At 60.1% G+C, this 24664-nt stretch overlaps 1 protein-coding gene across 1 annotated transcript; it reads right to left on the reverse strand.

Annotated features, from left to right (window-relative positions):
* Positions 1–681: 681 nt before the first annotated feature.
* Positions 682–16731, reverse strand: MTCL2 (microtubule crosslinking factor 2; the record flags this gene model as incomplete). The annotated part of the gene is made up of 15 exons (XM_082292707.1): positions 16519–16731; positions 14804–14962; positions 12184–12246; positions 8257–9489; positions 7148–7267; positions 6849–6974; positions 6282–6512; positions 6028–6135; positions 5591–5758; positions 4327–4578; positions 4131–4202; positions 3685–3755; positions 1997–3443; positions 1760–1901; positions 682–710 (listed from the first exon to the last, which is right to left on the reverse strand). The coding sequence occupies exons 1-15, from the start codon at positions 16714–16716 to the stop codon at positions 682–684; spliced, it is 4419 nt and encodes a 1472-aa protein (XP_082148833.1). The 5' UTR covers positions 16717–16731.
* Between the last annotated feature and the right edge of the window lie 7933 nt (positions 16732–24664).

The raw sequence follows: 24664 nt of genomic DNA on the forward strand, positions 1-24664 counted from the left end.
GTGGGCAGCAAACGGCTGGACGGGAGAGGGCAGCAGCCTCAGCAGCACCAGCAGTTCTTAAGAGAAACTGCAAGATGACAATGTGCAGAGGCCCTGGAAGCAGTGTACAGAGCTCCAGAGCAATGCACAGAGCCCTTGGAGTGGTGTACAGAGCTCCTGGAGCAATGCACAGAGCTCTTGGAACAGTGTATGGAGTCCCTGGTGCACTGTACAGAGCCCCAGAGCAATGCAGAGCCCTTGGAGCAGTTTATGGAGCCCCTGGAGCAATGCAGAGCCCTTGGAACAATGTGTAGAGCCCCCAGAACAAGGCACACAGCCCCAAAGCAATGTGTGGAGCCCCAGGCACCTGCAGGCAGCTCCATCTGGGTGAATCCCTGCCTGGCCCCTGGCAGGCAGCTCGAAAATAGGTCAGGCAGCTGCCTCAGAAATCTCTGTTCTCTCCTGGAGCTGCACAGAGGCACCAAAGCTGCTCTGTGTGGGGCTGGGTCACAGTCCCCCAGCCCCAGGAGCTCTGCAGTGCCATGGGGGCTGTGGCTGCTGCCCTCTCCCTCCCTGGGTAAGGCTTTTTCTGGTGGTGATGGAGAGAATGCGCAACACAGACCGAGGGCCATGCTGCAGCCTCCCAACCCACAATCTCTTAATCCAATTGGTGCCTCTCCAATGTAGCTCATTTCGGTATTTTTAAAATGCACTTGGTTTTACATTGCAGGCTGTCCGGAGTTGGGCAGAGCCAGAAGTGGAGGGAAAAAAAAAAAAAAAAGAAAAGAGAAAAGAAAGGGGAAAAAAAAAAAAAAGAGAAATATGTATATTCAGCACTTGGAGGAGAAATAACTACAAGTGGCCCCAAGCAGGGAGGTGGGTGCAAGGAAGGGGCACCATGGCCCCTTGGGAGCAGGGGATGTGCACACACACACACAGAGGCACAGGCCACTTCTCCCCATGCTGTGCACCCAGCAATCCCAGCTCTGCAGCTGGAGGAGCCCGGGGACCACCCGGACCCTTCCCAGCAGCAAAGGGCCTCAGCAGCATCCCCAGCGCAGAAGGGTGGCCAGGGAGGGCCCGCAGCCAGCCCAGCGTGGGTGACCACAGGGAGCCTCCCTCCTCCTTCCTGCCGGGGAGGCACACGCGGCCCCGCGGCTGATGCAACCGCGCCGCAATCGGGGCCGGCGGGATGCTGGCAGGATGCGCCGGAGCCCGGGCAGGGCGGGCAGCGCTGGAGCCAGCACCCTCCATCCCGCTGGAGCCAGCACCCTCCATCCCGCTGGAGCCAGCACCCTCCATCCCGCTGGAGCCAGCACCCTCCATCCGCGGGGCCGGCGCGGCATCATCCCTCATCCAGTGCTTCCCTACAGCAGCCCTGCTGTGCCTCGCCCCAGCCCTCCCTGTCGACACGAGCAGCCTCCCCTGGCTGCTCTCCCTCTCTCAGCGCCCTCGAGCCCTCGGCATAGCGGGGTCTCAGCTGACATTCCCGGCGCGGTGGCACCGGCCAGGTCCCCCCCAGTGCCGGCAGCGGGTCTCCGCGCAGGCGGGAGGTGATGCAGCCACCCCGGCAGGGTGTCCCCGCGCACCCCGGGGCTACCGGCAGCCTCCGGCTCCACATCTGCTTCGTAAGCGTCCCCGGGGCCGAGGGGACGTTTAGGAGACAGATGCGCCCGCGCCGCCTCCGAGAGGGGCCCCCGCGGGCTCAGCGCGGGCGCTCTTCCGGCAGGACAGTGGATGGCAGGCACGCTGCGTCCCCCGGCCCCCCGTCCTCACTCACTCGAGGCCCCCGGCTTCTCCTCCGCCCTGGGGGGGTCCGCGGGGTGCAGTTTGCACTTGGAGGGGGAGTGGCGGACCGCGGAGCGGGATGGCCGGGCAAAGCAGGAGGTGAGGGACTGGGAGCTGCAGTCACACGCCGTGTCCTGCAAAGATAGACAGGGCACAGCGGGGTTAGAGGGGTCAGGCATCCTGTCCCCCGCCACGGCGGGACACCCCGGGGGGCTCCGTGCCTCGTTACCTCGCTGGCTATGGCCGAGATGAGGTCGGGGTCCCGCAGGGCTGCGTCCTTACTGCCCTGGCTGGGGGACAAGGGCTTGGGGTCCTCGCAGGTGCCCTGCTTGAGGACTTTCTTGTTCAAGATGCGAGAGATGTTTTCAGCTGGGTGGTGGGTGGTGGGGCTGGGGTGCTCGGCTCTCTTGCTCTCCTCCCCAGTGGCCTCCTTCTTCTCCTGCGGGGCAGTGGGGCTCTGCGCCCGCCCACAGACGTTCCTGAAGAACTCCTGCACGAGGCCGTACTTGGGTGCTTCGGGCTTGGCCCGGCTGCTCTCAGGGCAGCCCGGCTTCCAGATGGACTCAGTGCTGCCCGCGTGCTCCACCACGCTGAACAGGCTGGACAGGCCGTCGTTGATGTTGCTGAGGACGGGGCTGTCGCGGGTGGTGGTGGAGCGGGCCCAGGCAGAGCCGTTCTGCTTGCTCTGGTGCAAGTTCCACAGGCTCCTGTCCTTGGAGGTGTCCAGCTTGGAGGAAGACCTCCTCTGGAGCTTTGGAGAGCCATATTTTGGGGAGCAGCACGGCCGCTCGATCCTGGAGTGGACCTTATCCAGGGAGGAGGAGATCTGCTTGCTGCGCACGGACACGAGGGAGGAGCTGCGTGGCGACCAGCTCTTGCCATGCACGCCGGCACCGCGGGGCAGGTCAGTCTGGAGGCCCACGCTCACCGTCTGGATGGTCTGTGTGCCCACATGGGCCAGCCCCACCGTCTGGCTGGAGGTGCTTTTCACCTTCCTCTCCAGTGAGCTGGAGCGGATGGCCTGGCGCACGCAGTTGGTGATCTCCTTCATGTCGTCGCTCATGTTGCCGGAGATCTCCAGCTCGTGCAGCGACGGGGGGAAGTGTGGCACCGGCGGCACCGCGCTCTCCCCCGCGCCGCCGTCCAGCAGCTCCCGCTGCTGCTTGGAGAAGTTGCACAGCCACTGGCTGTAGGTGCCCTCGGCGCTGGCTGACTCCTCCGGCTCCTTCGGCTTGGCCATGGTGAACAAAAATCCGGGCTCGATCATGATCTTGCCCTCCTTGTTGTGCACCAGAGGCGCCTCCAGCCGCCGCACCACTGGCGGGCTGTAGTAGATGCGGATCCCCGTCTTGTCGGGTGCCGTGTAGCTCCTCTGGATTTGTTTCTGAGCTGGGTCGTGCCCGGAGAGGCTGCTTGCCCGCGAGTAGTCCCAGGAGGAGATGCCCAGCTTCTCCTTGGCCAGGCTGTCAGGGGCAGGTTGCTCGATATTCACATATGTACAGTTTGAGGGAGGAAGGCTGGTGCTGTCCCGGATCCCGTTGGGCAGCAGCTGGGTGGTCGAGGATGCCTTTTTGCCCCGGGCATGGTCACCCAGTCCTGGCACGGTCTTTCCAGGGAGGTAGGGAGAACAGTCAAGCAAGCTTTCAAACTCTGACATGGAGGAAACAGACTTGGTCCTGTGGGAGGAGAGAGGATGGGGATCAAAAGGGGGTAGGGCAGGGGGTTGGGGGACAGCTGAAGCACCCTGCTCCCACCCCAATGAGACCTTCCTGGGCACCTAGTCCTGCTCCTCACAGGGAGCCCTTTGCTTCCAGGACTACCCTGGAACATGGTTGCATCTCCCCATGACTCTCAGGCATGTCAAGCCCAGGGGCCCCCTCTCTGTTGCAGGGACCATGGAGACACCAGCACACTCACCTTTTGAGGTTGGTTCCCTTGGCTTCTGCTTCAGAGATTGTCTCCTTGTCTGTGATTTTCTCATTGAGAGCCTAGGAAGGCACAGGAGAAAGCTCCGGGGTCAGCAAGCACAGGACCAGAGCACAGAGATGGGCCGGGGCTCAGGCGCTGTGTCCTGCTCCCCTCCGGCACCACCAGCTTCCCCACACACTGAGGCACAGCATTCCCAGGACTACATGGGGCTTGCTGGAACCACATCTATTTTAAATCGGGTTTTTATAACCCCACAGAAGCTCTTGGGGTTCAGCCATGCCCTTCACCCTCTCATTCTCCTGGCGCTCCCCCTTGCAGTCTCATTTGCTGTTTAAGGGGGTGTTAATTGGGGTGCACACATCCTCCCATCTAACCCTTAGCATAGACCTGAGCACTAAGAGCATCCTGAGAGCACTCCACCCTCTCTTACCCACCTCTTTCCAGTTGCTGCCGTGCTTCTCCTTTTCAGAGTGCTTCAATGCCCATGGATTGGATCCTTTCTGCAACTGGAGAATGTGTTGGTCACTCAACAGGTGCCACACATGCCTCTCTGGGCAAGCAAAAGCATGAAACATTCTTGGGGCAAGCAGCAGAGGCTGCAGGACATGTGCAGGATGGGGGACACCATACCTGGTTGAGTTTGTTCTGCAGGTCCTTCGCTTGCTGCTCTGCCTGCTGCTGCTCCTCCTTGAAGCGAGCCAGCAGCTCCACCTTCTCCTGGTTCCAGTTCTTCTCGCTGATCTGCAGCTGCTTGGTGAGGTCCATGACAGCGCTGTAGGACTCGGCCAGGAGATGCTGGTGCTCCTCACGCTCCCTCTTCAGTGCCACCTTCCAGTCCGGCAGCGCACGCTCGGCGATCCCTTTGCCTGCCTTTGACTCCAGCTGTGGGGACAGAGTGGTGGCTGTGGGGGACCCATGGCTCCAGCGTGGTACTGGACATCTCCAGCAAAGGGATAGGGCTGCAGGCATCCCCCTTGCCAGTGCCAGTTCTGTGCTGCCAGGCTGGGCAATCAGCATGTCCCCAGGGACATGACACACGTAACATGGTATGCCCATGGCACAGCCAAGCCATGGTCAGCCCTGGCTTGCAGCCACGCCATGCCAGCCGGCCCAGCAGATGGTCACCCAGCAGGACACGGGCTGAATGTCCTGCCTGCCCGGCTGTGCTGCTGCCTGCAGGACATGGCTCCTGGAGAGGACCAGCCTCACCTGCAGTGCTGGCAGAGCGGCCCCTGAGGATGCAGCACCACTGGGATGCTGCCACCACGGCAGCTCTGCTTGCTTTTGAGGAGGAGATATGGGAACTGGGGACCCATGCTCTGCCTGGAGAAATCCTGCCTGGAAAGTGCTGGCACCTGTGCTGGGGAGCGGAGCTGATGTACAGCTATGGGCTGCTGCCAGCACAGTGTGAGTGGAAACCTCTTAGTGCTGGGAGGGCAGGGCTGAGGGATCAATGGGACTCATCCTACAGGCAGGAGCTTCCCCCAGTGCCCAGGCTGCCCTCCCTACACCTCCTGCCTTCCCTGCATCCCTTTGCATCCCTTTTGCAGCATCTGCAGGGATGCTGCGCTGTGACTCGGGGTGGGGGAGAGGTGGGCTCTGATGCTGCTCTCAGCTGCCTGTCCTCAGGAGGGATGCTGAGCCCTGTCCCATCCCACCCTCCCCAGACAAACCCAGCAGAGGAATAAAGAGCATCCTCTGCTGCTCCACAGTCAGATTTCCATGCCAGCCCTGTTGCCATGGAAACTCTCCAGCATGAGTGGCTGCTAATTAAGATTCCCACAGTGCCACCCTGCTCCCAGCCCAGCGCTTGGCACAGGGCACAGGCAGCCCCCCAGCCCCCCAGTAGGCATGGGGAAGCTCTACCAGCCCACGGGGCAGCCAGGGCTCCCACCTGGGTGATGTGGCACTTGAGCTCGGCGCGCTCCATCTCCCAGGCAGCCTTGGCCTTGGTGAACTGCTGCTGCAGCTCGCTGGCACCGCGCCGCTCCTCCCGCAGCTCCATGCACAGCTCCTTCAGGGTCACCTTCATGTCCGCCAGAGTCTTGATGCACTCGTTGGGCTGCAGGAAAACAGGTGTGAGCACAGGCAGCAGGAGGGGACCCAACAGGGTGGGACTCTGTGGGAGCTGCCCTCTCTGCATCCCAGCCCTGCAGGCTGCTCCCAAGGTGAGGGACATGGGAAGTTGCCAGGGTAGGGGACCATCCACAGCTGCAGCATCCCCACCCATCCATGCACCCTGAGAGGAGCCACAACCCCATGCCACACAGCCACAGCAGGGGCTGATCCTGCTCTGATCCACCCCTTGGGCTCATGGGGGACCCTGCTCACCGTGTTGGGGGTCCAGGTGTCCCCGGCACACATCTTGTTGTCTGCCTGTTGCTGCGGGGCGAGCTCCTCTTCTTCCAGCAGCAGGTACAGCTCCTTCATGCTGTTCACCTGTGGGTGACACCATGGCTGGGGTGATATGGGGACCCACAGCCTGTGGCCAGGGATGGGGGACACCCAAACAGCCCTGGGTGGGACATGAAGCATGAGGGATGTGCCCAACAGTGTGTTCCCCCCTCCAAGGCAGCCCACTGTACCTCCAAAAAGTCCTCGCCCTCACTGTGCACCACCTTGCCCTGGCGCCAGCGCTTGAGGAACCACTTGAGCTTCATGAAGAGCAGGAGGAAGCTCTGCCTGAACTGCTGTGACTCCTGCACCAGCAGGTTCTTCTCCTGGCTCCAGAACTTCTGCTCCAGCCGCCTCTGCAGGTTCAGGCTCTGCAGCTCAAACTCCCGCCGCAGCAGAGCTTTCTGGTGGTCCTCCTTCAGCTGTGGAGAGACAAGTGGCTCCAGGACAGGTGCTGGTGGCAGTGATGTGATGCCTCCCCACCAGGGTCTGAGCTAAGCCCGGTGCCAGCCCACATCCCCATCTGGGGGAGCTGCACCACCCTGGAAGCATGCTGGGGACAGCAGGGCCATTGAGGCAGTCCTATGGTCGAAGCCCTGCATGGAGAAGCGTGCTCAGCCTTGAAAACGGGACATGCTGTGTGTGCTCCCAGGTGACACCCAGGTTCCCACGTGGGTCATAGGGCTGGGGCTGGAGGTGGCACTGCCATGGGTGTGAGGACACTTGTCTCCCAGGGGCAGAGGCTGTTACCTACTCACCTGGCAGATCTTCTGTGAGAAGTTGTCCACCTCGTCCTTCCTCAGCTGCCTCTCCTGTGAGAGCTGCTCCTGCAGCCCCCGCAGGCTCTCGTTGGCCTCTGACAGCACCAGCTGCAGCTCCTTCATCTGTAACAGCCCGGGGAGAGGATGGGGAAGGTGGGCTGCACTTCCCTGTGTCCCTCCCAGATGGGGCTCTGCAGCTTCTCTCATCCCCAGCTCTCAAAAGGTTCAACCCCATCCCACAGCCCTGTCCCCAACCCCGCTGGCTGAGGGGATGTGGCTCCCTGCCCGTGTCATACCTCGGTGGCATAGGAGTCGTTCTCCTCAGCCCGGCAGGGTTTGTAGCTCTGGGGATGTGCGGGGTCCGTGTCCTTGGTGTGGGGGATGCGGAAAGGGTCGGCGTCCCTAAAATCAGGCTGCTGCATGCGTGGGCAAGTTAATGAGAACAAACCAAAAGAGCGGGAAGAAAAAAAAGCCAGAAAACAAAACAATGGGTCTCCGAAACAGTAAAGAACTACAAGACAACAAAAAGGATGAGGAGGAGAAGGAGCTTCATCACCATGGCGGGAGACAATGCGGAAACCAAAAGGAAACACAGGATGAGGAGACACGTGGCCTGGATTGTTTGGGGAAAGGGGAAAAAAGAGAGAAAGAGGGAAAAAATGTGCAAACACCAGTTACGGTGCCATGCAGTGACTGGGGGAGACTGGGACCTCGGGCTGGGGGGACCACATGCAGAACAATAGGACTCTGAACAAGTGAGTGTGCTCCAGAAAGGGGCTTGTGCCTGCAGCCCCAACCACCACCAACATCCCTGGCCCCTGGCATGAGCTGGGACCCCTGAGAACAGCGGGACAGCAGGGCATGAGCTGCTCTCCACTGCTCCAAAGGTGTTCTTCCTTGGATGCAGATTTGCCCTGAAGCCTTTCTCTCCAAATTACCCTGCCTGGGTACCTCTGGGGGCTGAGGATTCCTGCAAGCGGAGTCCCTACAATTTGGGCTGCTTTCAGGGGCTGCAGGCTGCTCTCCTCCCACCCAGCTCATCCCCAACAAGCAAAGAACCTCTGAGACAAAATTTTGGGCTAAGCCAGAGAGAGCAGCCAAAACATCAGCCCCTGCTAAGGCGGGATTGCACCTGAGAGCCCCTGGCCATGGGCAGGGCAGCCTTGGCACAACCAGCGTGTGCCAGGATGTCCACTGCCTCCTGCCCTGGGCACACTCTGTTGGAGCAGAGTCCTACCTTGTCCCCGGTGCCACTGGCATGCAGTGAGGTGTTAGTTTGGATTTTGCTCTGGCGAGGCAGGAGGGAGGTTACACTGGGGATCAGGGTTTGCTCCGTTAAAGCAGGAGGAAACGTGGTGGCAAATAAAGCAGCAGCTGCTGTGAGGGATGTGGGAAGAAGCCGTACCTGGAAGTCGGAGGCGTGCTCCTTCTGCAGCCCCTCTTTGGTGATGTCGTGGCTGCTGGGGCTGGAGAAGGGGAATGAGTCCGTGTGCTCCTTGAAGCCGCTGGTGAGGTGGTCCACCTTCCTCACGAAGCAGCCCAGGTCCTGCTGGAGCACACCCAGCCGCATCAGGAGCACGTTCATCAGCTTGGCATCGCTGGGGCTGTCACCACCACTGCCCACCGCCTCGCCCAGCAGCACCCCTGCGCACTCGTTGTCCAAGCAAGCCTTCAGCCCCGAGGTGAAGCCGTTGGCATCCGAAATCAACACGTCGATCGCTTTGCTGACCAGTGTTGCCTGGTCTCGGATGCCCAGCAAGGTCTCCAGGTCCTTGGGCTTGAGCAGCTTGGCGGGGCCATCGGGCACCTTCCCACTGCCCAGCCCCCTGTCCTGCCCGTCGGCCTCGCTGCTGCCCACGCCGTCCCTCCAGCCGGCGGTGGGGACGCACTGTGCCGAGTCGCCAGCCTCGGCGTCGGTCTCCAGCATGGGCCGGGTGGTCTGGCAGGAGGCCAGGTCGCAGCGCTGGAGGTTGGAGAGCAGCACCCTGTTCTCATACTGCAGCTTCTTCACCTTGCCACTGAGCTCGCTGATCTGCACCTTGGCCGTGGCCAGCTCCTCCTGCGAGGGCTCGCTGACCACCGAGCAGCTGTCCTCCGACAGCGTCACGTCCAGCTCGTGGTCCGACTTGTACTTGGTCAGCTCGTTCAGGAGGAGCTTGTTCTGATCCTCCAGCTCCAGCAGCGAGCGCCTCAGCAGCTCAGCCTCCTCCTCCACGAACTGCAGGTGCCGGCGCAGCTCCGCCACCGTGTCCCCCGCGTCCCCGCAGCTCGAGACGCCCACCAGGAACCGCGTGTCCTGCCCTGGCAGCTCCCTGTCCCCCTGGCCCTTCATGTCGTCCATCTCCGCCCGCAGCCCGCGGTTTTCCACCTCCAGCTCCACTATCCTCCGGCTGAGGATGTTGGCTTCCTCCTCCACCAGCTTGAGGTGGACCTTCAGCTCGGCCTCCCGGGAATGGGGAGAGTCAGCCAGCTCCTCCACGGAGAGGGAGCTGTCGAGGTCCCCGTAGAGGGACCTGTACTTCAGCAGCTCCTCCTTCATGCCATCATTCTCCTTGGCCAGCTTGGTCAGCTTCTTGCACATCAGGGCCGACTCCTCCTTTGCAAAGTGCAGCTGGCACTTCAGGTCTGCGCTGTCCTCCTGGGACAGACAGGGGGTGGGCATTAGAAAGATGCTCCCAGGGGCCACAGTGATTCCCAGAGAGCCCTGGGGACATGCCACCCTCCCACCCCAGTCATCCTAGGGAAGCTGCTGGCTCTGCTCCTGGAGGGGGGAAAGCTTTGAGATCCATCCTGGAGGCTTTCAGAGTGAGCCTGGAGATGGGACGGGGTGCCCTGGATGAGGAGACCCGTGGGTCTTGCCCCAAGAAGGACATTGAGCCACCACCAAGGATGTGTGGACCAAGTCCAGCCTGATCCACCACAGGGCAGAGGGGAAGGGAAAGCTCTCAAGACTCCATAGGGTCACCAAGGTTTCCTCCCAAAAATTGGCACTTTGCCACTGCAACACCCTCGTCAGGGCTCTCTCTGCTCCTCTCACTCAGCTCCCCACGCTCCATCACGTGGCTGAGAAGCAGCTGAAAAACTCTCGAAGTCTCAACCCTCAGCCTTGCTGCCATCACCTTGCCAGGGCACTGAAAACCCAGGCAAAGCCTCAGCATCAGCTCACTAGTCCCTTCCCAAGCGCCTCTGCTTCTCAGGACCGTTTCTCCATGTGTTCCGTTTTTATTTAGCAGTTAGGATCTTGGCTGTTTGCCCAGACAGACCGTTTCTCTGCTCTGGGAAGCTTTTTGGATGGAGGACCAGGATTTCCTGACGTCCAGCTCGCAGCTTCCTGTGCCCTGGGGTCACTCGAGTGCTCCGAGCTCCGGCGTGGTGACTGCCAGGAGGGGACCTGCTGGGCTGTGACTCTCACCCCACTGCACCCGCCGGAGCTGGACAGTGCTGGAGGTGGCCAAGCCCTTTGGCTGGGTGGCTGCTGGCCCTGGCAGCCCTCTGCCTGGCTGAACTCATTCCCATTCCCCTCTCCTTGGCTGGAAAAAACAAGCTGTCCCCTTCTCTGGGTGCTCTGGACCCACAGCTCCCCCCAGCCACACCCACGCTCACCCCAAACCCTTCAGCAGTATTTACTCTGCAGACTTCCTGGACTGCTCATAACAAGGCCAGGGGTGATGGAAAGAGGATTCCCATGAGTTTGAGGTGCCATTTTATTCCCTAAATGTCCTGCCGTGACCACAGGAACCACCCTGCTGCTCTTCCATGCTCGTGCACCAGGACACGACCTCACTAAGGCGCATTAAAGCTGTGCCCCCCTAATTAGGTGAGGAGATTAGGGGAGGGCTGGCTCAGGCAAGGCAGACATGACCTCAGTTCCTGTTTTTCCAGGGAAAAAAAATAAAAAGCAGCAACCCAGTGTGTCCCTCTACACCTTGGCATTACTGGAGGGACACACATGTCCCCGAGTGCTTCTAGGAGCGGGGCAGACTTCGGTGTTGACTCCATCACCCCCCCAGCTCTGTTTTTGGGGAGTCATGATGCTCAGCCAGCACGGCCGGGCAGGAAAGGGGCCCAGGAAGCCACACATGAGTCACAGCCTCTGTGCCCGCAGGGCCACCAGCCACAGCTGCGTGGGGACAGGGAGCGGATGGGGGCCACATCCAGGGGCATCTGCACCCCAGGAAGCCCAGAGTTCCTGGAGCATTGATCCCACTGCAGAACTGGGGCTACCCTGCAAACCCAAGCTGAAGGGTCTTGGCTCCATGGGGGTGTGGGAAGCAGAGGGGGCTGGTGTTGTTTCCTGCCCCAGGAGGAGGCAGATGAGGGGCTTCAGCCTCAGGAAGGGGGTGATGGAGGGGCCCCCTCAACTCAGGGCAGAGCTGGCTGTAAGTGCTCCCTGGGGAAATGAGGGGAAGGATGCTGGGACCATCAGCTGGCCAGAAAGAGCTCTCAAGAATGGAGTTAAAGGGAGATGATAAAGACTGAGGGGGAAAGCCTTTGGAGGTCTGGGGGTCCCTGTGCTGTGGCTGCATGGACTGGGCTGTGCCAGCAAGGATACAGATGACCCAGAACTCTTGGGCTGCTCAGGGTTCCTGCCATGAGACAGCAGTATGTCAGGAATGGCTTTACAGGGTCTGCCTCCACGTCCCAGCGTTGGGGGAGCAGATCTGTTCCCCAAAAGAAACCCTTCAGGTCTTTTGCCTTTGAAAGAGGATTTTTCCTTTTGCCTTTCTATCCCCGCAAGAGCAGCTCTGCCTCTCCGAGCCCTGGTAACAGCATTAGCGAGTCACAGCAGCTCAGCTCAACAGCAAGTGACAGCTGAAATCCTGCTGCCACCAGCAAATCCCCCGTTCCCTGTGCTGCCCTGGCAACCTGTGAGGGGCAGGAGTGGCGTGGCCTCCAGCCATCCCCACAGGGACCCTCTGCTCCCCCAGACCCTGTGAAGCTCCTAGGCCTCCCTGAAGCACAGCTGCTGGCACTGGCAGGAGGGACACGGGCTGCCAGAGCCACGGGGGCAGAGGCAGCTTTGCAGTGTAAAAGCCAAACTCCTTCAGCTCCTTACACAGGGAAAGGGCTAAAGCCACCACCCGGCCACTGCTGCTCCATTGATAAATGAGACAAGGGAGCGGCTGAGGACAAAGAGGATGGCCCAGCACATCAATCCCTCCCTTATGCAGGGGCTCTGAGAAGCAGGAAAGCTCTGCAAAGCCCTGTAAGGAGGGGATGGCGCTGCCATGCCCAGATTTACTCCTGGTCTGGGTGTAGTGTCCAGCTGGCACCATGACCCGGGGTGTTGGTGGGTCACTGTGGCGTGCCCTGGGTGCTCAGGTGCTGATACCTGCACTGATGGCTTCTTCTCAGTCTTGCCCATGGAGCGAGACCCCCGCTTCTTCAAGGAATTCTGCAGGAAAAAGAGAGAGTTATGACCCGCAGCGAGGGCACTGCACCCCAGCAGTGACAGACAGACAGACAGACAGACAGATGCAGTGTGCATGGACATCAGCACTGATGTTCCCAGATGCTTGTGGACCCCAGGAAAAACCCGAGCCTCGGTGGGCTGAGGCAGACCCTTTGCTTTGAGGGAGCTGGACTGGCAAGCATCACATCATGAGGTTTAGCCAGAAATTCCCCCTGCAGGCAAGCGAGCAGTGAAAAAGCCGGAGTGAGCAGGAAATGAGCCATGGAGAGTGGAGAGGCTGAGTCACAGTCCCTGTCAGGACTGGATGGAGTGGGGAATCCACCCCCCAGGCCAAGGGACAGCTCTCAGGACATTGCAGTGTGGGAGCAGCAGATGATGACATTCCCCATCGCCTTTTCCCCAAGCAAGGGACATGTCCTGGTCCCTCAGCAGCACGATGCTGACTCTGCTGTCAAGGTCACAAAGGGACACGTGGGACAATGTCCAGGCTAGTGAGGACAGCTGGGAGGTGGGGAAGGCAGACAGAGCAGTAAGAGAGACCAGAAGCACGGGAACAATGCAGGTGCCCGGAGAAGAGCCAGTTATCTGGGGAAGGGAGCTGGGGGAAGACCCTCAAGCACATCCACACAGCCTCCCATGAGCGCTGGCTGATCCGTGCAGCTGCCCTGGACCTATTTCCAAGCTGGTGCTGAGGCCCAACAGCCAAAGAAAGCAGCTGTGAAATGTAAGCTGCTGCCTGTGCCAAGGTGCCGGGCTCCAGGCTTTCCTATTAAGGCCACGACCATCAGTGGAGCTGCTGGAGCTGCAGAGCCTCTCCCAGGGGCTGGCTGTGCCACATCACATCCCTCACCCCCACCCTGCTGGGGACTGGAGCTGGCATGGGGCAGCACCAGCCCCAGACAGCCCCAGGCACAGCACCCCGGGGCAGATGTGGATGTCACTGCTCCACTCTGGGAGCAGCCTTGGGGTGGCCATGCCTGAGGGTCCTGTCATGGCCGAGTTTGGTGTGGCAGGCTTGGCCTGGGGTACCCAGACTGATCCCACTTTTTCCTACCCCTTTAGGAGACAGAAGAGGGGAAAATGCCTGTGCCTTCGGGAATGATCCCCAGACAATTATCCAATTATGGGAGAAACCTCGTGGAAGGGAGGAATAATCAGCCCCGAGGGGTGAGTGCAGCCCGGCACAGTCCCTGGCTTTGGCTGCTAACAAGCTCTGCCAGGCTCTGTGCCCTGCAGCAGCAGGGAGGAGGAGGGCTTTTAGCTCGCTTTGTCTAATGTTTGCCTAATTAGCACTCTGCAATCAGTGACTAACCCCAACGCCCTTGCTAGCCTGGGGACAAAACATCCCGAGCTTGGGGACCATCTCTGAGCCTGTGGCAGCCGGCAGCGAGGAGCCCTATCCCACCCCAATCCCACCCCACGCTCTTCAGCCAGGACAAGGCAGCAGCTGTCTCTCGGAGCTCCCCACGCTGACCACACAACCATTTTCCCTGCCTGTTTTCCGAGCTCGGGAGAGCTGCAGCGCGGCTCCTGCTGCTGCCATTTGTTATTCAGCCCTCGCTCCCGGCTGCAGGGGAACCCATTTCACGGCTCTTAGCGGGGCTCTTAGCGCAGCCCGGGGACGAGACACCCCGCGGGGGGAACGCTGCTCCGTGCCACCGGCGCGGGGATGGCTGAGAGGCCACGGGGACAACCACAGCTGGATCCCGCAGCTTCCCAGAAGCCGGGCTCGGCTTTAAGCGGGGATGGCCCCAGAGATCGCAAGCCGTGCGCAGGAAGCACGGTGGGGGAAGTGAGAGCCTTCCCTCGGTTCTGTCTCCTCCCCCACGCTGCCCTGATGGCTCAGCCAGAGATGCATCCCGAGGTTCCCCCGGGACCAAAGGCATCCCGGGCAGTAGGGAAGTGGGTTACAAGGGCTGCAAAGGATCTCAAGTCCATGCTGTCACCAGGATGCCTTTCCTGTCACCGAGGTTGACATTGATCCCGGCCAGAAGCTGGTCCCAAACACAGCAGGACATGGAGTGCCCTGGACCTGTCCATCTGGGTACATTTGCGGCTGCCCAGGACACAGAGGGGATTGTGTACCCATCCAGATCTGCAGCACCACTGGGACACCATAGGGACACCGCTGGGACATCTCAGCCCCGTTTGAGCCAGCAGGATGTGGTCAGGATACAACCAGCACCAGGCACTCTGCCAGGGACAGGGACCCCACACATGGTGCGGAGCTTTGCTCAGATGGAATTGGGCACGGCCCAGGGGGCTGGGCTGAGCAAGTGGCCAGGGACATATAAAGTGTCCCTAGTGCAGTGGGGAAGTCCTGTAGCCCCCCTGGATGGGGCAGAGCCAGCCCATGCCCGCAGGGTGGGACGAATCGTGCTGAGGGCAGGCGCTGCTCAGGTTTCACAAGCATCTGCAGCACGGGTTGGGTTTCAGTGACTCAAGCAGGGTTGGGGGATCCCATGATCCGAGGCCAGGACACCTGCTACGAGCAGAGCCTTGGGGACGCCTCCCCGTCCCCCTCCCGTGTCCCACTCACCTCTCGGAGCTTGTCCATCTCGTTCTGCACCACCTGCTTGGCCAGCTCGGTCTCAATGAGCCGCTGGCGCAGGTCCTCGTTCTCCTCCTCCAGCCTGATCCTTTTCTTCTCCACCACCTCCAGCTCATTGTGGAGCCGCACAGAGACGTCCTTGGCCACCTGGGGACACAACAGGGCTCTCATCAGACTGGGCACAATGTGCAGGGGGCTGAGACCACAGCCCCTGGGCACCCACAGTCCTTGTGCAGAGATCACCAGGCAGTTGCTGAGACCCTCTGGAGCAGACACTATGGTGGGTGACCCCTGGCCCCTGTGTCTGTCCCCTCCATCGTGTGCTGTGACTGCTCTTGTTCCTTCACCAGCTGCAAGGCTGCCCTGCATCCCCATCCCCTGGCCAAACCCTGCCTTCTCCAGCCTTAGCATGGTGCTGGGGGATGTTCATCACCTTTTTTCCCCATATCACAGTGCTGGAAAAGCCCCCAGAAGGCTGGAAGAGCTGGTGGGCAGCCGCAGAGCAGGCAGCCTCTCACTGCAGGCAGCAGCTGTGCTGGTCAGGAGAAAGGCGAGCTGCTGCATCACATTACAGAAAAACCAGCAGCTGCCCCAGGGTGAAGGGTGCCCACATCCACCCCAGAGCTCCCCCTCTCCAGATCCCTGCACAGGAGCAGTCCCCAGCATAAAGGGAGCTTAATAACACGAAATATTCACTCCTGCATTTGCAGGACAGCAAAAGTTGTCCGCAGTGCCGCTGGTCTCCTGCACAGTGCGCGATATCAGCACTGTGGAGGCAGCAGCAAGCTGTGCTGCAGGGCTGGGGGACCTCAGGGCACAGGGTCGGGCTCCTGCTCCCCCGAGGATGGGCTGTGCTTTCCTTCCCAGAAAGGGAGAAGCTGGAGGGGGCGTTTTTGGCAGCAGCCACCCAAGCTGGGGGGGAGCTGATGGGTGGTTTGGGGAGGGGATAGGGGCCCCAGCAGGGATGGGCAGTGAGGCAGGTTCACAGCCCCACACTTGTGGCACATCTTGGCTCCAGAACCAGCTGTTTTCTGCTCGAAAAACAAAATTAGTCCTCGAGCTGTTGCACATCCATCCTGAGCTGTCTCCGCCTGCCACTGCACCCCCCTCTTGGCAGCAGTTTCATTGGTGAGAGCCCTCAGCAAACACTCACCAGGCTCCTCCAGGGCGAAGCAACGTCACCCTGCAGAAATCCCCTTGTCCCTGCCCCTCGTGCCACCATGCCTGGGGCTCTGCAAGGTTTTCCCGATGGCCGAGAGAAGCAGCTCCCAAGCCTACAGAGTCCTGGTCCCCACACTCCCTCCCTGCACACTCGTGACGCCCCATCCCGCAGTGGTGGCCCCATCACATCCCCATAGGAGCAGGGTAGGGGAGCGCATCCCCAGGGCACAGAGCTGGGCTGCAGCCTGCCCAGGATGAGCCTCACATATGGCACATTCTCAGGCAGTGCTGGCCCTCTCCACCACCAGGATCCCCTCAGACCACCTGTGAGCTGACAGCACTGCTCCCCACTTCCCACATCACCACTGCTAGCAGGGAATCATGATGTCTCCAAAAAAACTGCGCATCCCCACAAACCACACATCCTCACAGAGCTCCCTGCACCCTAACATCCCCTGCCATCTCCATGCTCACAACTCATCAAAATCCCCTTTGGGGGCTCTGGGGGCTGCCTGGGTGTGGAGGTGGCCTCCCAGGCTGACCTTGACGTCCTGCTCGAGGCTGTGGATGAGCTCGCCGTCCACCTGGCCGGTCTGTGCCACGCGCAGGCTGCGGCGCTCGGCCTTGCGCAGCCGGTACTGCAGGATGCGGCAGGTCTTGCTGGCCTGGTCCAGCTGCTGCCGGAGCTCCTGCAGCTGGTACACGTCCTCCTCCATGTACACATCCCGCATCTCCAGCATCTCAGCGCGCAGCTCCTCGATCTCATCCTGCAGGGATACGCTGTGTTAGAGCCCGCAGCTTGCTCTGCCCTCTTTTCCCCTGTGACACCTCCCCACCATGGTTCTCCATCCATCCATCCATCCATCCATCCATCCATCCATCCATCCATCCATCCATCCATCCATCCATCCCGTGAGCCTTTTTCACAGGTCTTCAGTGCCTTGGGCCAAGCCCAATCCTTGCAGGAAAAGGCTCAGAGCCAGCTGGGTGCTGTCACCCAGGGGTGAGCCAGTCAGCCAGGGGGGAACAGCCAACACAAGCGCCTGAGAGAGTTTGTGGTGAAAGGAAGAGGAAGTTGGGGGAGGGAGAGGAGCTGCAGGAGCAGCTCACGCGGCGGCCACGGGGAGAAAAATTAGGTTATGTTTGGAAAAGATGTGTCAGGGAGGCAGGCAAGGGAAGGAGGAGATGGCAGGCAAGGACAAGTCCCATTAGGGGAGGCGACATGGGGACACGAACGAGATGCCACCAGTCTTGGGGACCAGAGGTTGCCCCTTGTTTTGCCACCAAGCAGCAGTCCTTGGGCTGGGTCCTCTGTTCCCAGTCTCATCAGCTCTCCCAGTGACCTCCTCCAGCACAGCAGAGCCTCTGGCATGGAGCAATTGCATCACTGTCACAGCAGGGCCGAGGGTGACATCCTGCTGGCACCAGCACTGACCCAAAGCCTCCTCCAGGGCTGTGGCACACAACCACTGTGAGGTCCCCAGTGCCACTTCCCCATCCAGCACAGGACTGTGGTCACTGGGGATGCTCAAGGACTGTCCCCTATGGTCCCTGGGGACCAACCAAGCTCTTTCCATGTTACCCTGAACATGGTGTCCACCCAAATCCTCCAAGCAAACACTCCAGCCATCACACTGGCTGCTCTTGACAGGACCTGGTGGGACCAGCACGCTCCTGGGAAGGGATCAAGCATCTGCTTTCCTGCCACAAATCCCTACCACTGAAGACCTCCTGCCACTGCCACTTGAGAAGTGAGGGGCTCACGCTGCCACCCTGCACCATGGCACAGTCAGGGAAGGGACAAAAGGATCTGGCAGAGGCACTGGGGATGCTCAGCCCTGATTCACCCTGGGCAGAGGGGACAGGGGAATGCTCCCCATATTCCAGTGACAGTGACCGAGAGCCTGAGATGGCAGCTCTGTGCTGGCTCTGCCAGGCGCTGGCACAGTGGCTGCCACACTCACCCAGCCTGACAAAGCCCCAGCTGCAAGAACTCCCCGAAAGGAGAAGCCAAGCCCGGGGAAAGGGCCGGCAGCTGCGGGGACAAGTCACAGTCACTCACTGTTGGCTTTAAACAGTCTGTGACAAAGAAGGAACGACAAACAGACAATTCTGGATTATCTCCTGGCCTGGGCTGCCGGAGCCGGGTGGCACCATGGCCACCAGTGTCGTGTCACCCTCCGCTGCTCTGCTTCTTGCCAGGGGGTCTTGAGAACAGACCTCTTTTTGTTCTGTCTCAGAGCAGAAACAGCCCCGAGGCTTTGAGATGAGCAGCGGGGGTCCCAGGGACACCCAGCCAGGCTGTTCCAGGGACAGCCAGACACTGTCCTGTGAAGGAACATCACTGCAGACATGTTTGAGTAAAGTCAGGTGTGAAACCCCCCAGGGACAAGCCACGTGTGCTGGCAGGCAGTCCTGCAAGGGCTGTGATGCACCCTGAGGTGACAAACTCGATGGGAACCCCCACCAGCACTTCCAGCTCCCTGCCTGGTGGGGCCACAGCCCTGGGGGCACCAGCAAAACCCCTATAAACCAAATCAGCCTGGGGAGCTGGTTTGTGGCATCTGCTCCTCGGGAGCCTTCATAGGGAAAAAAAGGCGTTATGGATTGCAGGTGAGCAGGCGCACTGCAGTGGGTGGGGAAAAGAGCCTTTCACCGCCAAAACCAGGCGAATCGTGGCTGGAATACAACTGCAATCCTGCTTCAGTGCTGACCGTTCCAGCTCTCATTTGCCATGTGGCTTTCCCAGGCAGCAGCTGAGCAGGGCAGGGAGCAGGGACCTTGGAAAAAACCCAACCAAAGCTTGCATTTGCTGGAAGAAATCCTGGGCTTGCTCTCCTAAGAGCTCCTGCTTGTTTATGCTTTGGGTTGTAGCAACCATTATTTTAGGGGGAGGCTGTGTCCAGCATGTCCAGCCTGGGCAAAGCCTGGAAGTACAGCCATGGAGTGGGGCTGGGGGCATCTGCAGCACTTGGGGGGCTGGGAAAGCAGTGCCTGTCTTCGCTCCAGCTGCAGGAGTTCACCCACATTCCGTAACGCCAATAAATCCTTGGATTGGGTGCAGCCTGGCAGGCGCACAGCCTGCCCCAGTTTGGTCCATGGAGGCAAGCCGTGCTGCTAAGCTACAGTAAAGGGATTAGGACTGGAGAGTGGAAAAATGCCAGCAAACTGGAAGAGAGCTTGGAGGACAGAGCTGATCTGCTAAGGCAGCACATGGGGTGCACTGGGGTCCCCTCACAGCTTCAGGGGTCCATGAAGGCCACGGAGCCTCGCCCTTTGCACCTGCACATTTTCTGCAGTTGATGCCCAACTCAGCAAAATATCCTTTTGGATTAAGGTGGGAGCAGAGCCAGGAGCTGAGGAGAAACCCCACAGAAACATCCCAAATTCAGGGGTGGCATTGTGGGCATGGAGCACTGTCAGTGACGTTAAATGAAGCGTGAGATGGTGACAGGTGGGCAACACTGGGGAGGAGATAAATGACCTCTCCAACACAAATGGCCCTGGGGACTGCCATGCTGGGCCACTTGCCCTGTAAACAACAGAGTGCCCATCCCCATGCAAGGTCACAGCCTCCCAGCACCCATGGGCTCCTCCCCTGCTTTGTCCTCCAGGATCACCCACCACTGCATCCCATCCCATCTCTGTAGCAGCAAAGATTTCCTGCTGTTTTTACACTAGAAATCCCCTGTCCTGAAAAAAACGCTGGGAATCTGCAGTCCAGGGAGACTCATTTGAATGCCCCAGGGACTGTGTGCAGAAGCAAACACCCCATTCCGTGGCTGCAGGAGCCAGGTTACACTCGGTGGAGGAGCTGGAGAGACAATCTACCTTAAAGCTCCTCCGCAGAAACCTCGGAGACACTGTCTCTCCCCGGGGAGATCATTAAGGAAACTAAGAAGCGGAAAGGTGGGATGCAAACTGCCTGTTTCCAGTTCAGGAGAAAGAAACCATGCATTTTTAGAGCAGGAGGAGGCAACAGCTGTGTTCACACGTCCACTTGAAGGACATCAGCTCTTTCAGGAAGGGCTGAGCTTTAGAGTGATGACCCTGAGCAGTGACAGGGCAGGAGAGGGACCAGTGGAGATGGCAGAGCATACCTCAGAATGCACACCGGACCCATTACAGGTTGCAGAAACAGAATTAAACCCTGGGATCTCCAGCCCAAGGGGAGTTACACGCTGATTTTGGTGCCTGCAAGAATGCAGCAAGCTCCGAGCAGAGCAGGGGACGCACACTGTGCAACCCCAGCAGGACCTGCAGAAGCAGAAAGCAGCAAGGGACACAAAACAGGCTCACACAGTGCAGCCACGGCTGGCTGTGGTGCTGCTGGCAGCACGCACCCCCACTTTGGCAGCCCCAGGCTCTGGGGCACAGCCAAGCAGCAGCCGCCTGTCCTTCCAGCAGCCTTTTGGGGGGCACAGCCCTGCCTGCACCCTCCAGCTGCACCCCTGAACCTCAGCAGAGGAGGAGGAAGGGTGGGAGGCGCCTGGCTGCTTGGCAGAGCCGCCTTTGTGCGGAGCTGGGGCCGCGCTGGCAGCGAGTGTGCCTGCGGCTCGCCTCGATCCCTGTGCAAAGACGGGGATTACCGTGCAGGAGAGCAACAAGCACGGCTTCCTCCGAGATTACAGCACAAAAGCAGCAGCTTTCCATTAACTCTGAGCGCCCGTCAGGCAGCACAGGGAATTATGCTAGAATTTGCATGGGGAAAAAAAAAAAATCAGAGGGGATTTTTAAAGGAAACTGCCCAGGGTGCTCAGGCATGTCCCCTGCCAGCAAGGGGAACCCAGAAAATGCAGCTTACCACAAGCCCATGCCAGGGTGCAATGGGTGGAAGGATGAGCAAGGCACGCCCGTGTCACCCACAGGGGGTTCTTTGGGTGCATTAAGAGCAGCTCTAGCCCAGCTCTGACAGCAAACACCGGCAATCCTTCCCCCAATGTCACACAGGAGCTCAGTGCAGCAGCCTGTGCGCTGATCCCTGCCCCTGGCTGGCATGGCAGCTCCCCCTTGGCAATGGGAGTGAGGGAAAAATCAACATTTCTCAGCTTTACACCTGCCCCCATAAATTACCAGGCAAACAGCTGGGAGCTCTCTGCAGCCCAACCCATGTTGTGCACCATCCGAAAAGGCGCGAGGCTGCAAAACCCCTTCAGGGTGGCTGCTTGGCAGAGCCCTGTTCCCCAGCTCTGCAAGTGGTTACTGGGACTCCCAGGCATGATCCCTGCCCCTGTGGCCAGGCAGGATCTGGGCAGCAGCAGAGCAGGGACTCAGTGCCAGCCAGGCTGCCCAGATGCAGCCCCAATGCCCCTGTGGGATGCTTTCAGAGAGCCCTTGCTGCTGGCATGGCTGCCTCGGGGGAAACAAGGCACCCAGGCACTCTGAATGTCTCTCCACAGAGCTGGGAAATGCATGCAAGCCCCAGGGGATGTGGGATGACTCAGGGCAGGGAGCAGGAGGGGGACAGGCAGGACTGAGCTCCCAGCGTTACACCGCTCTTGCCTAAATCCCTTCCCGCGGAGAGGAGAGGAAAGGGTTTGCAGGCATCGCCTCCCCTCGCTCCAAACCCTCCCGTGCCCACTCTTTGTCTGCCTGTCCCTCTGCAGCTGCTGCCATATCACATCTCACATTTTCCAGCCTGCTGAGCAGGGCTGGGAGCTGCTCTCCATCGCACGGCTCAGCAACAGCGCAACGGGGCAAGGACACCCGAGACACCTCCTCCCTCACCAGGCTGCCAACCTGCATGTGAGAAACAGCCCTTTTTGGGGAAAATGCTTGGAATAACCCGTTCAGGGGCGTCACAGCAGGTGCACAGGCCTGAGAGCAGGGGTAAGAGGAGATCCCAGCCTGCCCAATACACCCAGAGCGGGAGGAGGGAAGCAGAGCCTTGCACAAATCTGGGCTGCAAAGAGAAATGGGTGAAGTGTGCTTAAACAAGTAGGTTTTATTATGGCAGCTGAGGAAAGATGGGACGTGAGCTGGCGCTGCTGGAGCACTGCTGGGAAGCTCCCAAACCCAGCGTGCATCACACGGGCGTAGTAGCACCACACACGTCTGGCTCGTGCCAGAACGTCACCAAAGCCCTCCCACCCCCAAAAATCCTCATCTCGCTCTAAATACGCACTAGGTTTCAGCTGGTGCTGATGAATACACGAAATAATATTCACTTGCAGCTATTTGGGTGAGTCCTAGGAAATAAGTCACCTGGGCTAAGTCTGATTCATCCACTCCTGAGCGGAGGAGAGCTGCATGGCAAGATGGGCAGTGCCAATCCCTTAGGTTAGGGCTTTATTTTTTGCCCTAAGTCCTGAAATGCCTGAATTTTTAGCACAGATGGCACAAGCCAGCACTCCGCTGCAGCCCAGCCCAGTTTTCTGCTCCTTGCTGGAGAAACAAGGCAAATCTTCCAACATTTTTTGGAGCATGAGAGGCATGTGCTCTGGGCTTCTGCCCAGCTGGAGCCAGGGTACCACCCCAGCCACCTCCTGCTCCAGTGTCAGGAAAAGCGAGCTACAACACGGAAACACGGATATAAGCAGGATGCACATGGCAGGGAGGAGACACAAGTGCTGGCAAAGAAGGGACGATGCCACCAGCATCCCCATGGCCATTCTTGGTGCGTGCCTCCAGCAGCTCTCCCCTCTCCCACTGCCCCTGGCCAGGGGATTTCAGCTGCCACCCCTCACGGCAGGTAAATCCCTCGCACCCCGCACGCCTGCAGCTTGCCAGGAAGGAGATCACACGGAAATGGAGGAAGCGCCGGCTCTGTCCGCAGGAATGGCAGCACTGGCACTCGTGTTCTTGGAAACCAGAGGGGCCTCATCTGTATTTTTCCAGCTCCCAGTAAATCAAAGCCCTGAAGCTGTTGCTGCCAATTCTGGCAGGAGTTGGGACACCAGCTGGGAACTGGGGCTTTGCTAATGGACAAAGGGCCTGATCGGGCATCTTCGAGTGCATCACCCAATGTCCACCTCGGGCTGGAATCCTGACACTTTCACAAACTTGGGCAGCAGCAGATGACAGCTGGCCTGACTTCCAACCTGCAGCACCCAAAGAGCAGCTGGGGAGCCTTGGTACCCAGCTCTGAGCTCCCAGCAGGTGACTGCCCAAGCAGCTCAGCCACAGCTCTGCCCTGAAGGAGAGAAGGGGGAACAAAATGCCTGCAGCCCCCCTCAGGAGGTGGCACCTGGTGGGTGCTGGTGCCCACCACGCCAAGGTGCATCAGGCTGATGACAGGGACGGCTCTGTGTCCCTGTCCCCTCATGGCACCTCTGCCCTGGCTCAACCATGCCCCCATGCACCAGGCAGACCTGGAAAAAGGCCCCAGGGAACCTGGGAACCAGCGGGAAGAAGAGAGCTGGAAAATGTCCCCAGGGTCTGGCAGCAGCAGCAGCAGGCAGAGAGAGCAGCAGGGAGCCATGCCCAGCTGCCAGGCCATGCCCAAATGCACGGGGTCAGGTTATGCCATACTGTGTCCCAGGATGCCCAGCCGGGCTGAGCACACCCATGCCATGCTGAGCTGTGCCTTGCTAAGCTTTGCCAGCTGTGCCAAGCCTTGCCGTGCCAAGCTGGGTCCATGCTAGGCTTGGCCATGCTGCACCCAATGTGCCATGCCAGGGCAGGCCATGCCTGGCTAACCTGGCCCACGTTGTGACAAAGCCTGCCCTGTGCCAAGCCATGCCATGGAACATCGAGCTGAGCGGTGCCCAGCCATGCCACACCATGCTGGACCATGCCCAGCTGGGCTGGGCTGTGCCACACTGAGCTCTGCCCTAAGTCCAGTGTGGCCATGCCAGGCTCAGACAAGCCAGGCCCTACATCCAGTCATGCCACGCTGTGCCAAGTCAAGCCCAGCCACCCCTGGCTGTGCCATGTTCAGGGATGCCATGCTGGGCTGAGCCATGCCAAGCCCTGCATCCAGCCATGCTGTGCTGTACTGCCCGACTGAGTCAAGCCAGGCTGAGCCAGGCCATCCTGAGCTGAGCTGTGCCCTGTGCCCAGCCTTGCCCTGGGATGCTGAACTGCACCAGGCTATACCCAAGGATGCTGTGCCACACTGAGCTGCACCTCGGGATGCAGTGCCATGCCATGTCATGCCATTCCCAGGGATGCTGTGTCATGCTGAGCCATGCTTTGGGATGCCGTGCAGTGCTGTGCCATGCCATTGCCAGGGATGCTGTGCCATGTTGCACTGTGCACAGGGATGCCATGCTGTGAGGACAAGAGATGCTGTATTGTGCCCAGGGATGCTAAGCCGTGCTGACCCCTGCCCTGGGGTTCCTCACCATGCCATGCTAAGGCCAGGGAAGCTGCTCCATGCTGAGCTATGCCCTCAGACGCCCAGCAAAGCTCTGGGACGTTAAACCCCGCTACAGCCAGGGATGCTGACCCTGACTGACCCTTGCCCTGGGATGCCACGCTGTGCCACTACTGCCCAGGGATACCATGCCACACCGAGCCGTGCCAGGGATGTCACGCCACGCCACGCCGTGCCCACCTTGAGATAGTCATTCTCGGAGCGCAGGTCCTCCAGCTCGCGGAGCAGCCCGTCGGTGCCGGCGTCCAGCAGCTCCTCGGTGAGGTCGGAGAAGGCGAGCGAGGTGCTGAGCTGCAGGCGGCTGCTGGCCATGGACGCGGCCGAGGGCTCCTCGGGCAGCGGCGACGCCTCTCCGGCCGAGGGCGGCGGCG

The sequence above is a fragment of the Coloeus monedula genome (genome assembly GCF_965178545.1).
Source record: "Coloeus monedula genome assembly, chromosome: 17".
In the NCBI taxonomy this organism is placed as follows: domain Eukaryota; kingdom Metazoa; phylum Chordata; class Aves; order Passeriformes; family Corvidae; genus Coloeus; species Coloeus monedula.